The 15,164-nt window shown below is 47.8% G+C and overlaps 7 protein-coding genes across 7 annotated transcripts; 3 read left to right on the top strand and 4 right to left on the bottom strand.

The window, feature by feature from the left end:
• Positions 1–292: 292 nt before the first annotated feature.
• On the bottom strand, positions 293–2,312 carry V1513DRAFT_206984 (uncharacterized protein). Its single transcript, XM_066894353.1, has 2 exons — positions 2,010–2,312; positions 293–1,951 (listed from the first exon to the last, which is right to left on the bottom strand). The coding sequence occupies exons 1-2, from the start codon at positions 2,155–2,157 to the stop codon at positions 390–392; spliced, it is 1,710 nt and encodes a 569-aa protein (XP_066751590.1). The 5' UTR covers positions 2,158–2,312; the 3' UTR covers positions 293–389.
• A 596-nt stretch (positions 2,313–2,908) lies between these two features.
• On the bottom strand, positions 2,909–4,883 carry V1513DRAFT_450997 (nucleotide-diphospho-sugar transferase). The gene is made up of 3 exons (XM_066898891.1): positions 4,790–4,883; positions 3,320–4,729; positions 2,909–3,267 (listed from the first exon to the last, which is right to left on the bottom strand). The coding sequence occupies exons 2-3, from the start codon at positions 4,697–4,699 to the stop codon at positions 3,202–3,204; spliced, it is 1,446 nt and encodes a 481-aa protein (XP_066751591.1). The 5' UTR covers positions 4,700–4,729; positions 4,790–4,883; the 3' UTR covers positions 2,909–3,201.
• A 514-nt stretch (positions 4,884–5,397) lies between these two features.
• On the top strand, positions 5,398–8,383 carry V1513DRAFT_450998 (glycoside hydrolase). The gene is made up of 2 exons (XM_066898892.1): positions 5,398–6,551; positions 6,603–8,383. The coding sequence occupies exons 1-2, from the start codon at positions 5,624–5,626 to the stop codon at positions 8,147–8,149; spliced, it is 2,475 nt and encodes an 824-aa protein (XP_066751592.1). The 5' UTR covers positions 5,398–5,623; the 3' UTR covers positions 8,150–8,383.
• Positions 8,384–8,725: 342 nt separating this feature from the next.
• Positions 8,726–10,719, top strand: V1513DRAFT_404323 (kinase-like domain-containing protein). The gene is made up of 3 exons (XM_066895579.1): positions 8,726–9,054; positions 9,126–9,298; positions 9,369–10,719. Exons 1-3 carry the CDS (start codon positions 9,003–9,005, stop codon positions 10,383–10,385), a joined length of 1,242 nt encoding a protein of 413 aa, XP_066751593.1. The 5' UTR covers positions 8,726–9,002; the 3' UTR covers positions 10,386–10,719.
• V1513DRAFT_451002 (uncharacterized protein) lies at positions 10,690–11,717 on the bottom strand. The gene has a single exon (XM_066898893.1). It carries the CDS (start codon positions 11,655–11,657, stop codon positions 11,013–11,015), a length of 645 nt encoding a protein of 214 aa, XP_066751594.1. The 5' UTR covers positions 11,658–11,717; the 3' UTR covers positions 10,690–11,012.
• A 45-nt stretch (positions 11,718–11,762) lies between these two features.
• Positions 11,763–13,026, top strand: V1513DRAFT_451004 (kinase phosphorylation protein-domain-containing protein). The gene has a single exon (XM_066898894.1). The coding sequence runs from the start codon at positions 11,945–11,947 to the stop codon at positions 12,785–12,787; it is 843 nt and encodes a 280-aa protein (XP_066751595.1). The 5' UTR covers positions 11,763–11,944; the 3' UTR covers positions 12,788–13,026.
• V1513DRAFT_451005 (glucose inhibited division protein A-domain-containing protein) lies at positions 12,813–15,121 on the bottom strand. Its single transcript, XM_066898895.1, has one exon. It carries the CDS (start codon positions 14,935–14,937, stop codon positions 12,841–12,843), a length of 2,097 nt encoding a protein of 698 aa, XP_066751596.1. The 5' UTR covers positions 14,938–15,121; the 3' UTR covers positions 12,813–12,840.
• Between the last annotated feature and the right edge of the window lie 43 nt (positions 15,122–15,164).

The raw sequence follows: 15,164 nt of genomic DNA on the forward strand, positions 1-15,164 counted from the left end.
TAACGCGACTGGGTTTCCTTTAGGTTAGAAATTAAGTTTGGTCGGTGCATATAAGGGTACGACTGGTACGTGGCCCGATGGCATTTTTGATATTACCAAACTTTTCAGTGGCATTTTTGATATTATCCCTAATATATAATATCTAGAATAGTACAAGCATATACATAACCACTCATTTACTAACATTATATACATATAAAGACTCCGTTACGTGCGTGGACTAGTCATAACAGCATACATAACCAATACGTAGAGAATCGAACAGAAAGAAAATGCTTGACTCCATGAAAAACTATAAGGTTAAAATAAACAATCTGGAAATGCGGGCCAAAAATACATAAAAGATTGAAGGAAAATATACACCAATATCAGATTCCGCGATCTTATCATCATGTAACTTCGGATAACTCGGCAAGTCTTTTCTCCCACATATGCTTATTGTTGGATATCTGATCTGCTGTGTATCGCAATTCTGGCACAACTAGTTGAACGGCCTCGAACAGTGGTCCCGCGAACGCGTTTATGAAGAACAATTGTGACTTTGCAAGAGCTACCGTTTCTTTCACATCCTGCAACAGCACCGTTGTCGGCGTTCTCGTTGAACTGTCGGGTTGTGTTGGAGCAGGGTTTTTCATGCCAAGGCGTTCCTCCAAATCGGACATCTTTTGGAATTCCTGCGTAAGCGCGTTACCCCAGTGCGTCGAAATATCAAGCCGTCTAGCAACGTTACTGATATCCGCACATTTGATCAGCGTAGAACATAACAGCCTCTTCCTCCGTGCGTTCTCCGTCTCATCATCAGTAACCAAAACCGCGCCGTCAAGGAGTATACTGTCCAACTTTCGCATATAATCGAAGTGCAGCGCCATATCAGTCGCCATCACCGCGTCGACTATCAGATCTTTAATGGTTTTTTGCTGCATGACGGGCCAGTAACGAGCGAGAATTTGGTTGAATGCGGCGCAGTGGAAGGACTCGAGGACGCTGCGATCATTGTACAGACGTGCGAGCGGCGACCTTGATGCGATGAGGAACGCGTTCGTCACACCCGGGTGGCCTACGTCGTGGCCAATTGCTGCGAGGAGGAGCACGAGCGCGTCGACGGGGTCGAGAATCCGTGCCAGTGAAGTAGCGCAGATGCCTTCTTGTTGTGGCGGTGTGGACTTTGTATATGGTGGCAGCACTTGCATAGCGAGCAGGAATGAGAATGTGGCCTGCAGGACGTCAACGACGTGTCGAAAGTTGTGGTATGGATTCCGTGACTGGTACGACGCTCTGACGACGGAGATAAAGTGTTGTAAATCATCTGGCGAAAGGATTAAATGCTGCACTTCAGGCATTGTGAAGGAGTGCCGGAATATGTAATATGCACATTGCGTGAGCTCGTCGTCGGTAAGTTTATTTGCAGGAAAATCCCAGTCGCCGATGATGGACTCTAAATACGCCGCTCTGTCGTGTGTTAGTAATAGCGGGGTCACAACAAGTGGATCTCCGGAGGGTGTCTGGTCAAAGAACATCACATGAAACAACGACTCAATCAGCCGCTCCTCGTCAGGTCCGATCGAGGTGCTCATGGATCCGCATATCCAGCCGGCCTTGTAAGTGCCATGGGGCAGTATCCGGCATGTATCGCGATAGAGCTGAACCAAGATGCCTCTTATTCGTGGCTCCTGCATAATTCGATGTATGACGTCGATTGCGCCAAGCTCGACGTAGTTTTCCATTTCGGCTTCTTCGTCGTCGACCAGAGCAACCGGGAAGAGACGTTTCGGCAGGGAGGATGTAGTGCGGATCCGTTGCAGCAAGGTGGGACCATGCAAGGCATCTTTGGGAACTTGATCGACGAGCGCTGGCTCGCGGGAAGGCATGTCAATGAAGAGTACTACCTGCGTGGCCGGGTCAATGGTCGCGAGATGCTCAAGACAGGCAGCTTCCGATGAGTGGGACGTGGCTTGGAAATGCGTGTGAGTCTTGATAGAAGGAATACCACTGGGTATATGCGGACATACCTTGCTTGAATACCGACACAATCTGAGTCAGGTTATGGGCGACGAGGGTGTGCTCGCGCGACATGACCGACATAAGCACATCGGCTGTCAGCGTGGCCGGGGAGCGCACACGGTAGTCGAGGTAGCATGCGTGGTAGACCGCCGGCATTTCGAACAGCGACGGACGGACGTACTGTAGCCAACGATCTGCTGGCGGCCTGTTGAAGAAACGGGAGTGGCAAGCGAGATAAAGTGTATATAATATTGTATATCAAATACCGAATATAATGTCGAGCGCAACAAATTTTTGGCACAGTAGCGTATTGGAGCCCTCCAGCCGCGCAGGTAAAGTATGGTAAATGAATGACAGAGGATGTGTGTGAAGTTGCGACCCGTCACAAGGCCGGAATGGCTTGTAGCCCTAACCCTTTCGGATATTCTCGGCGAAGAAACTTTAAAATCGAGTTAATCCGATCTCTGTCAAGTTCTTCCGGCGACAATAACAACTGGATACATTACCGAACATCGAGGATGCGGGACGTCTACGTAACATAATATATATATATATACCCCTAATAATATGAATGATTGAATGTAGCATCCAAAATATTCAGTAGGCAACACACTAATGCAGCACTCACTGCCGCGTTTCTCTATGATTTTAGCCTGAATGCAGACCACACCATTGGGGCGATGAAAAAGCGACGCATTTGTACATGGCATCTACCACGGAGGAATAGTCGGCTCAATGAGGGTGACCTTATTTCCTCCATACTCTCAGGACACAGGTAACGACCGTCACCCATACAAATTGCCACACAACTTCTCAGCGGCTGTTTCCCATAGTAAACTCCTTAGCGTTCGAAATGATTTTAAAATGCACGGCACACAAGTGCAGATGTTAATAATGTCACCCGCTCAATGTCTGCCACTACTTGGGTTCGGCCATTATCAGATAACTCTGCCAGATCACACATGTGATTAGCATAATATCTTTTATGCCATCTTGTTAAGCATGTCTTTTATTCCTCGCGGCCCATATACAGCACAGAGGCTACGTCAACAACCGACCAGTGTTATCCTAACAGTGCATTGGGTGTCACAATATATACACTGCATACAAGGTAGTCACAGGACCGGCCGTCGAATCTTTCAATGTACTATAATTTTACCTTTTTCATTTTATAATACATGTACGCATTTCACATACAACCTAAGCCTCCACAATAGTCACTTTGTTAAATGCCTTTCCCTTGACGAACTCCAGACTCTCACCAGCCTACGACCGGTCGTTAGCTTGATCATTCACCCTAACTGAACAAGTTACTCACATAGCTGACCAACGGCGGAACCTCAACGCCAACAACGTCGTCGCTAGCAGTGGCACCAGCGGCAACAACCCATCGCTTTCCCTGCTTGAGCAGATCCGCACGCGACGTGTCGGCGTCGTCCTCACCGACCGTGCCTGCTTTATTCTTCAGTGGTGAGAACTCATCCTCGCGTCTCACCTCCAGGTTCGCAAATTGCGCAGAATCGAGCTGCGGGAAACAATCAAAGATAAACTGTTCCATCTTGATTCCATTCGGCTTTGACGGTGAAATAGACTCGCCTGTCTCCAAGTCCACGCACGGGATTTTCTTTCTGGCGATGTGGTATGGCAGGTAATTTTCAGACCATGTGGGAATCGTGTTGAGGTACTCAACCGAATAATAGTGATTCACAATATTCGCCGCTCGGAAAGCGAGCTCTGTTTTCCCGCTCTCTGAGTCCACCGCGGTACGATGCGCCATTTCCTCCGAAATTTCAGAGTATTCAATCACGGCGGGGTGTCCGTCCTTCGCGACGATCAGCCCCACGTTCTCCTTCGGATGTCGCTTGGGGACCGACTTGGTGGCCACGAGAACACCGCGTGATTCAGCAAAGCCGAGGAACACGGGGTCTGCCATCCGCACGAGACAATTGTCGACGCAGTACGCATGAACGTGCTTGATCCCTCGCTTCGCAAAATCAAGCAGCACGTCTTCCTGCACTAGTGCTCTATAGATACCGCCGTTGCCGTCTGGCGCAACGGCAACCTTATCTTTGCTTTCTAACAAAATCTTTCCGGAGTTATCGATGCATGGTAAGACCCCCTGCTCGAAAAACTTAACATTGCTGGGATCAAGACCAAAATAGCTATGTTCCTTGAAGAAAGTCTCAGTTGGAGCACGAGTGGGACCGGATGTCATGATGTACCACGGAATAATGACTTTAGTCTTCCCTGTCCTATTTTGAACGAGGTTCTGCAGCGACACTATGCGCTCGGCTTGTAATTCGAAAAGGGACTTGTGAGACGGGAGACCGATGTCAAAGCATCCTTTGGGGGCCGAGGATCCTAGGCGAGTACCTTGACCACCTGCAAGCAATACCACAGCGACAGAGTTCTGGGCAATAAGCGAGATACCTATCTTTTCCCACTTCTCGATCTGCGACGGCGGCGCAGTCAAAACAGAAGCAGTCGCAGACTCGGGAAGCGGAGCGATCTCTGATGGATCTGACTCGGGAGCCTGCGAGAGCACAGTCTCTGCTATTCTAGATACACGAGCAGGATCGATTGTCGCGAGCTGAGATAGCAATAATTTCTGTGATGATTCATCGAGCGAGTCGTAGAATGTGAACACTTGGGATTGGCCTGCTGTCCCGTAGGATTCTTGCAATTCCTTGAGAGACATTCAGGTCGTAAATAAGTTGTAAACCAGTTACTGAATCAAAGGTTAATTAGGACCGATCTCGAATGTAACATTCATTTACCAAATACTCACAAATTCGCGAGAGGCAGTTGTAATTATCTAAGATAGGGCTGTATTGGAGAATGATCTATAAATACCGAGCTTCACATGAATTTGAGTGTTACCGGATAACTGGAGTAGAGCCACTGAGCCACTTTGACTATATCTGCACAGCCAACTTCAGCCGCACGGTTGACTTTGGCACACGTTTTGAGGTACAGTAACTTGTTCAGTGGCTATCTGCCAGAGAATTCAAATTACTAAATATCACTACTCCTTTTAGTCCATTAATTCTATCCACTTTCACATTATTATTTAGGCGCTGCTTTAATGATTTTTAAATATATCTCATCATTTATTCTAGAGGTATCCTTGAAATCTTCTACCTACGTAGGTTCCACGTACTAGACAAGCCAGAGTCATCCAGATTGCTCCTTCCACGCAAGCATAACCTCATCATTGTCACCGTTTAAAGTCGTGCATGTCGAAGCCAAACACATCAATAATCTGCCTATCAATGCCAAATTTCGATCGTTGCTCAAACTATCCATGACTTCTTCTCACTATAGGTTTAGGGTTTTAATCCTCAAGGTATTGTGGTAATTGAATCCCCCGAAAGGGAGGTTAGAAGTGAGGGGTCTAGATAAGTTTCTATATTTTATGATATAACTATTTATCCGAGGAGGCTTGTTTATACACACAACAGTCGTGCACGCAACATTGGCAAGACCATTCCAACATAGGATGCGGTAATATCGTGCAATATAGAGTGCATATCATAGATTATAGATCAATTGTCTAACGATCAATACTAAACACATCATCAAAGGATCGATTGCGACACCTTCCTTGATCAACAAAGTTACAATGCTCTGGAGCAGCTTATTGCAATTTTTTCTTTTACTACTAGTGTCGACGCTTGTCCGATCATTAAGTGACTTTGACGACTTCGGCCTGGAAGATGTACCGGACCCAACAACGCGACTGCTATTAGCTGAGCATGCTCGTGCATCTAATGCGTCGCTCCAATGGGGTCCGTATCGTCCTAACTTATACCTCGGTATTCGGCCTCGTGGATTACCGGAGACTTTTTTGTCGGGCTTGATGTGGTATAATGTGGACAACTACCAGGGCATCCAGAAGACACGGCATACATGCGAACAGGGCGACGAAATGCAAGGATATGGTTGGGATATATACGATACTCGCGACGGTGGTCGACAAGTAATTCACGACGTCGCTCATGATATTGATTTATACACAGAGTTCGTGAAAGACGGAGGTAGCTGGGGGTTGCGCGTTCGCGGTGTGCCCAAAAGCAACGATACACGGACTGCTATTGTGTTTTATTTTGGCACAGAAGGAATCGCGCGTAGCAAGCTTTTGAATGATTTCAATTTGAAGGGGCTCATGGATGATGCTCAGTACGGGGGTTATATTGGAGGCTTAGGAAACTTCAAGTTAACAGTTACTCGCGGCCCGGAATCTAATCGTGCCCCACCGACCGATCATGCGCTCGGCATCTCGCGACCTGCGGAGAGAACGCATGCCCTATCCCTTGCTGTCGACGGATCCACAGTTTGGCGCGCGAGGGACTATTACATGAAGGCAATGCAGGAGTTCGTTCAGAAGATGCAAAGCATTTATCCTCCCGAGCAGTTACCGCCCGCGGCTCATTTGTTTAATTTGAACGATGCCCCTGATGAGGGAAACTTGCATTTTATCCAACGCAATTTTGTTGGGAAGTTTCAGTTTGATGTGCTTTTTGAGGAGGAGGGTGGAGAGTCGATGGACTGTGAGTATGCTTAAGTGGTTCTGGGCCTGTTATGAAATTAACCCTATCTAGCTGCAAAGCTCACGTCGCTTCTTGACACAGCTATTAGTTCCTTTGATAGTCGCTATGCAGAAGTATTTCCGTCGATCGAACCATTTGATTCGCCTGAGTACATCTCATTTGGAAAGTACCTCCTATCCAATCTTCTTGGCGGCATCGGCTACTTCCATGGTTCTGGCCTTGTTGATGTGTCCGACGCTGCATACGATGATGAGGAATACGAAGAGTTCTGGCTAGATCGCGGAGCGCCGAACGTTGTTGAAAGCGAGCTTTCCGAGCTGTTCTCAGCTGTGCCTTCCCGACCATTTTTCCCTCGAGGGTTTTACTGGGATGAAGGATTTCACCTGGTTCCTATAATAAAGTGGGATCCGGACCTTGCATTAGAGATTATGAAAAGCTGGTTCAATCTTGCTGATGACGAAGGCTGGATCGCACGTGAACAGATTCTCGGACAGGAAGCCCGCAGCAAGGTGCCTCATGAGTTTCAGACTCAATACCCGACATATGCGAATCCACCAACACTAGTCCTTGCAATTTCCGCTTTTGTCGATGCAGTAGAGTCTTATTCTGTCCCTGAAGGGTCTAGCGTCCCTGTCGGAGATGAGATGCCGCAGCAGTTTATCAACTTTCCCGACTCGTCGCCACGCAACGCGCATCTACATTCACCGACCTTGGCTCGAGCAGCATTGAAAAGCTTATACCCTTCGTTACGGACCCACTTCAACTGGTTTCGTCGTACACAGTCGGCTGATATCCGATCATGGCACAATTCGGACACGCCACGACCACCTTCTTGGACTGAGGGATATAGATGGCGAGGGCGGACACCTGACCACTGTCTTACGTCGGGCCTAGACGACTACCCGCGTGCGCGGCCACCGCATCCCGCGGAAATGCATGTCGATCTGATGGCTTGGGTTGGCGCTATGGCAAGGGCTATGATCAAAGTGGGAAAGTTCACTGGCGCTGCGGAGACGGAGATTACACGGTACGAAAAGATCCTCGCTGGGGTTAAGGGTAACCTGGAGGAAATGCATTGGGATGATGGGGAAGGGGCGTACTGCGATTTGGCATGGGACCCTGAGACTGAGAGCAGAGTTCACGAGTGCCATGAAGGATACCTGACGTTACTACCGTTCATGGTGGGACTGATACCCGCTGAGAAGGTGGGCAAGATTGTAAGCGGGCTGAGAGACCCAGAGAGGTTGTGGACGGAGTTCGGAATAAGGAGTTTGTCGAAGCGTGATGCGGCATTCGGCCTGGGAGAGAATTACTGGCGTGGCAGCATATGGATAAACATGAACTACATGATTCTGAGCGCATTACGGAACTACTTTGAAATTCCGGAAGTGTCAGAGAGGGATCGCGATTTGATAGCAGAGACGTACAAGACTCTAAGGGTCAATCTGGTGAGCAACGTGTATAAACAGTGGGAGGCTACAGGTTTCGCGTGGGAGCAGTACGAGCAAGAGACTGGAAATCCCAAGGGTGTTAAACACTTTCTTGGTTGGACGTCGCTGGCAACGGTCATCATGAGTATGCCAGAGGTGTTGGTATAAGGCGGTAGTGTAATATATGTATAGATGTCATATGTGGCATAATATTAAGTTATATTATTTAGCAAAAAGTTGTTAGTCCTTGGACATGAATGCAGATTACATGAACACGGACACTGGAACTGAAAGCGATATCGGCTCTTCTGATCTAAGATAACATTCCGCTCGCGGAATTGTATAAACTTCATGAACGATAACAATCAGTGGACCCCAGTGTCCAGTAATCACAAGATCGTTGGACCGTTTTGTAATTTGATGATTTTGGCGGAATGTGCTAACTAAACATGGCGCCTTTAATGCAATCGATAGCTTCGCCTAAGGTAAAAGACCGAAATGCTGCGACGGTTGCAGCTGCAAATACGCCAACTCTGTGGGCGTCACACGTGGACGTAGTGGCGGGAGAGCTGCCAGATTTGGCTGACCTGCACGGTGATGTCAGTAATAAGGGGTCGGTTGCCGGTCAGGTGGCACACGTGCACAGTCAGCGATATGTGGCAACTGACATAATGGCTGAGTCATCCTAGGGCTTCGAATAAGCGCGCCACATGACCCCAGCCAAAATCAACAACAAAACGACGAAGCGAAAGAACGACGCCGCCCCCTCAGTCGACGCCTATACTTTTTTAGGGTGAGGAGAAGGGCACTTTTGGAAAGCAACGACCGGACTGGCTCTGTCTAACTTAACGCTTAGCTTTTTGGTTCTTCTCCAACTCCAACACCCCCCCCGCCTCTCCATCCCAGCCCCTCCCCTGCATCTGCTCCAGGTCTGTCATCCATCCGCCATTGTTTAAGTCTCCTTGATCGGTTTGAACACCTCCACAGTGTCGCTCCATATTCCTCCGTCTTATTCTACCCCATGTCCTCCAACTACAGCATGTCCTACGGCCTGGGAGGCGCGCGAAGCAGTGGTATGTCACGTCGTCTTTTTTTTTCTGCTCAGCAATTCCTTTCCTGTCCACTTAACTCACATCCTTTCTAGATATCGTCCGGGAAAAAGTACATGACGGACGAACTGGCGAGATCCGAGAACTCTCCTACACAGACTGCAAGATGGTGGGCAATGGTTCGTTTGGAATAGTCTTTCACACAAAACTCTCCCCATCTGGTGAGGAAGTTGCTATCAAACGCGTGCTGCAAGACAAGAGATTCAAGGTAACCGCCGCCATTCTTAAAATTGACATGCTACCCTGTTTCGGGCTCTAATTTCTTACATATTAATTAGAACCGTGAGCTTCAGATAATGCGACTTGTGAAGCACCCCAATGTCGTCGATCTCATCGCGTTCTTCTACTCCTCAGACAGCGGCCGATCATCCAACGCGTACGAACGAAAAGGTGATGTGTTTACACCACCGCCTAAGGAGGAAGTTTATTTAAACCTGATCCTGGAATTTGTGCCCGAGACAGTTTACAGGGCATCTCGTCACTTCGCCAAACTAAAATCAACAATGCCTATGATTGAGATTAAACTTTACATATACCAGCTTTTCCGTTCACTGGCTTACATCCATTCTCAGGGCATCTGCCACCGTGACATCAAGCCTCAGAACCTTCTCACCGATCCCAAGACCGGCGTTCTCAAGCTCTGCGATTTTGGTTCTGCGAAGATCCTTGTTGCTGGCGAGCCGAATGTGTCTTACATCTGCTCCCGTTACTATCGAGCACCGGAACTCATCTTTGGTGCAACAAATTATACGACGAAGATCGATGTCTGGTCGACAGGCTGCGTGATGGCTGAACTCATGTTGGGGCAGCCATTGTTCCCAGGCGAGTCCGGCATTGACCAGCTTGTTGAGATCATCAAAGTGCTAGGCACTCCTACGCGGGAGCAGATCAAGACTATGAACCCCAACTACATGGAGCACAAGTTCCCGCAAATTAGGCCCCATCCATTTTCAAAAGTCTTTAGAAAGGGCCCCCCTGACGCGATTGACCTTATTTCCCGCCTGCTAGAGTACAACCCCAACCAACGGTCGTCAGCTATCGAGGCAATGTGCCATCCCTTCTTCGACGAGCTCAGGGATCCCTTTACCAAGCTTCCTGATTCGAGACATCCTGAAAATCCCCCGCACGAGCTTCCGCCGCTATTTGATTTCTCACTACATGAGTTATCGATCGCTCCGGAACTGAACGACAAGCTCGTGCCGCGCCATGCGCGGCAAGCTCTTCTAGAAAAGGGAATCGATTTGAATAATTTTACACCATTGACACCTGAACAGATGAAAGTCAGTCTGGAGTAAGGAATTACGGTTGCATAAAATGGGTTTTGTTATTGGATTGGGCCGGTTTTAATGATATGGTTTGTTGTGAATTAGGTACTTAAAAGTGGGCATGTGGGTCGAAAATAATGCTTTGCAGCTCAAAATTCAAGTTTGTCCTATGATCGATGTCCTTTTTGTTTTGCTTTTTGTTCCTGCGTGCGTGCCTGTCTAATTGAAGAGATGGCGCGTCGATTGTCGGATTACCACTGCTGCAATGTTCGTTCTATGCTATTGATATTATTGGGGATCGTTGTTTTCTCTATTGTACCTTCCCATATTCTCACGTAGTTGTATTGTCTTATATTTCTTATATATATATTTATCTAAATATTTTTAGTTGGCATATACAGTTTCACTTAACTGTCTTATTATGTCTCTGTTACAAGCCTCGTATCTCTTTCTATGTGTTTAATATGCGACCCAAAATATTTTTGCTTCGTGCATCCAAATTGTTTTTGCATTTGTCAGTGGGCATGCATCTCCAACGATCGACTTTATACAAATTTGTGCGTCATCGTTTTGACCTCTTGTTTGTTGTTATTGGCTATGTGTAATTGATATGCGCCAGAATAGTATAACAGTTTACGCCCTAAAACACACATATATTTACATTGCGAATTCGTCAATAATTGTAAGATTAATCTCACCGTCCACGACCGTTGCTGTCTCATCCGTAGATGCAACTAAATTAGCCTGTGGCAATTGATTCTGGTCTTGCTCAGCAGCTTCTTCCACACCAGATTTTACAGCAGGTGCAGTATTTTTATCGTCGCCTTTGCTACCTTTTCCCCGCTTTCGTCTCTTCTCTCTCTTCTTATTTGTTCTCTCTTCGTCTAACGCTCTCATTTGCTTCCTCTGCTCTTCAAACTCCTTCAGCATCTCTTCCTTCTCCCTCTGCTCCTCAAATATCTTCGTACGTTCCATTTCCCGCCGTCGTGCCTGCTTATATACATGAAACTCCCCAGATCCAGCGCCAGCGCTCGAACCCTGTACATTCGTCACTAACTCGGGCGGTGGCGGTATTAAATCTGACGGCGACTTCGGGCGAGGGATGACAATCTCTTTATCAGGATTCTTTGCAAGACTAGAGAGCTGCGTTCGCAATGACGCGTATGGGTCGACGGACACTCGTGGTCGCTTCATTCGGGGCTCGGATTCGTCGTCAGATGGCGGAGTGTCAGTCGCAGACTTGATTGGTTTTCGCGGCTGGATCTCGTTCTTGACGGGGACGCCTCCGGATGGTGGTGCCATGGCTCAATTAAGGTATTTGTATATAGGTACAGTTGGTGGGTATTAGGCTGTAGAAATAACAGAGATCATTTATGACATTCACCACCATTCCCGCCATCATCGTTAAGGTGAGCGTGCGGCTGAAAAATGGCTGCCAGTACAAGACCCACCAGCGAAGAAAGGGCCTCATCGCGGCCTCATGACAAACTTCAATCCAACATTCTCCTTAAGAGTCTTGTATGTCTGCTCCGTGCTTACTTTTACCAACTTACCAAAGTCGAGTTCTCAAAATATAGTCGCTTCCAGCAATGGACCTTTTGTCGAACAGACCCACACGCGAAGGTATCCGTGGCGGGCAAGGTTCCTTTTCATGGGACACCGTCAAGCAGGACAAGTATCGCCAGAACTACCTCGGACATTCAGTAATGGCGCCTACAGGTCGTTGGGCCGAGAAAAATGATGCATTATGGTATTCTAAGGAGAAAAATAGTACTGATGTGGAGAAGGAGCTTGATAAAGAAGGGCTTGGCGAAGAAGAACTGCGGCTGACGAAAGAGGAGTTGAGGAGAATAGAGCTAAGGAGGATTAAAGAAGCAGAGGAGATTGCGATGGCTGAGGCGTTGGGGACAAAGCCGCGCGTCAAGAATGCTGATCAGAAGGAAAGCAGTACAGAACAGAGCAGATCTAGAAGCACAAGTCCAGAGCCGCGAAGTCGGCGGAGCGCGAGGGAACTTGAAAGATACCGACACCGCGATGATCGGAGTCCGAGACCTCAACGCAGTCACTATCACAGCAGGGACGATAACAGGACGGCTAGTTACGACAGGAGACGTGACGATTACAGGTCGCGTGACGATAACGGCACGCACCATAGCACTGACGGTCGAGAAGGCCGATATCGACATGGACCACACAACAGCCAAGGCCGACACTATTACTCTAGAGATCATCAGCCAGAGGACGATGAACGGCCATATCGGAGACAGCGTGACAGATCTCGAGAAAGCACACGCCGAGGTTCTAAAGATCACCATCATAACAGGAGAGAGAGCCGTGACAAAGATGAGGTTGACAAATTCCTGGACGGTCTGGGAAAGCCAGGTGACGACGGGTTTATACATCACTCGCGGCGCAATTTGATTCGAGAATAGTTAGTTGAACATGTTTACAATGAAATACGTTTCACTATGCCTGTATTCTATTGTTACATATGCATCATTGAACTCTCCACCGGTGCCGGTTCCATTAAAGGAGCGCCCAGGGGTTTCAATATAGCTGGATCTCGCTTATACATCTGTACCACTCTGAATAACTCTATGACATCTGAAGGGTTTATTCCCTGCACACGCTTCGCTTGTCCTAATGTAAGTGGTTGGACGTCATTCAGTAGCATTCGAGCCTCCATCCTTATTGATCTCACTCCGGAATAATCCACGCCTGTGGGCAGCTGTATATTTTCATCTTCCTGGAATCGCTTAATCATACTTGATTCTCTACTAATAAGCCGACTGTATTTCGCGATAATGGCCACCTTGTCGATAAGTTTTGGAGTAAGTTGCGAGTATTGTGGAAATTTGAGTACCTCTAGGAATGCGGCACACTCATCTCCTCGCCAACCAGTTACAATATCAAAGGCACTTCGTCGAATTCCATCGTTGTTAATTTTGACTGCGTATTCTTCAAATCTGTTCCATTCGTATGGAACTTTGGTGACACTTTTTAAGAATTCGACCGCATCGTCTACCAATGCATTCTCATCTATTGTTTTCGCGTATCGTTCTGGAGACACAACACCATGTAAAAACCCCAGTTTGGTTAACCGCGAATCAGCATTCTCTGCTCTCAAAGTCAAGCGGAACTCCGATCGGGAGGTGAACATTCGGTATGGTTCTTCAACACCCTTAGTAATAAGATCGTCAATCATAACACCTATATATGCCTGACTCCGCGACAAAATAAGCGACTCTTTTCCTAGAGCGGATAATCCGGCATTGACACCGGCCAAAAGTCCTTGCGCTGCTGCTTCTTCGTATCCAGTTGTGCCGTTAATTTGGCCCGCGAGGTAAAGACCCTGGAGTCGTTTTGTCTCCAATGTATGATAAAGCTGCCGAGGGTCAATAAAGTCGTACTCGACACCGTATCCAGGTTGCAGCATTTCTGCATCCTCAAGTCCGGGAACTGTTTGAAGTACCTTCCTTTGTAGATCCGCCGGCAACGTTACGCTGATACCACTTGGATATACTACATCTGTGTCATGCCCTTCCGGCTCTAACCAAATCATGTGGCCGGATTTTTCTGGAAATCTGACAACCTTGGCCTCAATTGATGGGCAATATCGGGGCCCTCTAACTGTCTCCCTGATGTGCATTGTCGTGTGAAGATTTGATCGGATGATGTCGTGCGACTCTGGAGTTGTCGAAGTGATATATCCAGTCAATTGCTTTTCCGCATCAATCGCAACACTCTCGTTCATAAAACTAAATGGATTCGGCGGGTTATCTCCGTATTCTGGTCGCGTTCGCTTATAATTAATTGTCCGCCCGTCTATCCGCGGAGGAGTGCCTGTCTTTAGTCGACCGATTTTAAACCCAGCTGTTGTAAGAGTTTCACTAATACCAAATGACGCGGGCTCGTTTATGCGTCCTGCAGGATAAGAATGCTGGCCGATATGAATTTCGCCGCGAAGAAACGTTCCTGTCGTAATGACTACCTTAGATGCTGGAACGACCTCTCCGGAGTCCATAACCACACCCCGAACCTTTCCATGATGTTCACCTTGCGCGTCAGGCTCAATGATCAGATCCTTAACACTGCCTTCTTTGATATCCAAGCCCCTATAATTCAAAATTTCCTGCTGCATATACTTTTTGTATAGCTTCCTATCAATCTGAGCCCGTGGACCCCACACAGCTGGACCTTTTGATCTATTTAGCATTCTAAAGTTTGTACCAGCGAGATCTGTAACGCGCCCAATCACACCGTCCAAGGCATCGACCTCGCGCACCAAGTTGCCTTTGCCGACACCACCGATGGACGGATTACAGCTGCACGTTCCGATTGCATATATACTCTGAGTTATAAGCGTGGTTCGCGCACCAGTACGTGCAGCCGCTGTCGCAGCTTCACATCCTGCATGGCCGCCGCCAATGACAAGAACTTCTGGTGGTGATGGGTATTCTGCGAGGACCGACGCGAGATTCGAGACGTGTACTGAAATTTGTCGACAATGTAGAAACGGGCGTGAGCAAGATGGCGTCATTGCTGATACCCACCGCGGTCGGCAACGTGCTAAAGACCGCATTATGGCTGTTGTCACTATTAGTGTCAGTACAACACGTTCGTCCGAGAGTTTTCGATGCGAAAATAGGATAGGTATCCAATGACTGTTGTCTGGCTACCGATACAAAATTTAGAGATGCACAGCCACACATGGCATGTGCCGATTCGTGCCACACCGGTCGCGCCACACATTCTACAGCAGCCTAGTTTTTTCAGCATCGTGTGCGAACAAACTCCGTTTCTTTTTGT

The sequence above is a fragment of the Lipomyces chichibuensis genome (assembly GCF_038497645.1).
Source record: "Lipomyces chichibuensis strain CBS 12929 unplaced genomic scaffold V1513scaffold_38, whole genome shotgun sequence".
Lineage (NCBI taxonomy): Eukaryota > Fungi > Ascomycota > Lipomycetes > Lipomycetales > Lipomycetaceae > Lipomyces > Lipomyces chichibuensis.

Coding starts and splice junctions, on each gene's coding strand:
- V1513DRAFT_451005 (XM_066898895.1), bottom strand. CDS start 14,937: ATGCGGTCTTTAGCACGTTGCCGACCGCGGTGGGTATCAGCAATGACG.
- V1513DRAFT_451004 (XM_066898894.1), top strand. CDS start 11,945: ATGGACCTTTTGTCGAACAGACCCACACGCGAAGGTATCCGTGGCGGG.
- V1513DRAFT_404323 (XM_066895579.1), top strand. CDS start 9,003: ATGTCCTCCAACTACAGCATGTCCTACGGCCTGGGAGGCGCGCGAAGC. Junction 9,055..9,125: donor GGGAGGCGCGCGAAGCAGTG/GTATGTCACGTC, acceptor CATCCTTTCTAG/ATATCGTCCGGGAAAAAGTA. Junction 9,299..9,368: donor TGCAAGACAAGAGATTCAAG/GTAACCGCCGCC, acceptor CATATTAATTAG/AACCGTGAGCTTCAGATAAT.
- V1513DRAFT_450997 (XM_066898891.1), bottom strand. CDS start 4,699: ATGTCTCTCAAGGAATTGCAAGAATCCTACGGGACAGCAGGCCAATCC. Junction 3,268..3,319: donor TTCCGCCGTTGGTCAGCTAT/GTGAGTAACTTG, acceptor GACCGGTCGTAG/GCTGGTGAGAGTCTGGAGTT.
- V1513DRAFT_450998 (XM_066898892.1), top strand. CDS start 5,624: ATGCTCTGGAGCAGCTTATTGCAATTTTTTCTTTTACTACTAGTGTCG. Junction 6,552..6,602: donor GGGTGGAGAGTCGATGGACT/GTGAGTATGCTT, acceptor AACCCTATCTAG/CTGCAAAGCTCACGTCGCTT.
- V1513DRAFT_451002 (XM_066898893.1), bottom strand. CDS start 11,657: ATGGCACCACCATCCGGAGGCGTCCCCGTCAAGAACGAGATCCAGCCG.
- V1513DRAFT_206984 (XM_066894353.1), bottom strand. CDS start 2,157: ATGCCGGCGGTCTACCACGCATGCTACCTCGACTACCGTGTGCGCTCC. Junction 1,952..2,009: donor TGTGTCGGTATTCAAGCAAG/GTATGTCCGCAT, acceptor CGCATTTCCAAG/CCACGTCCCACTCATCGGAA.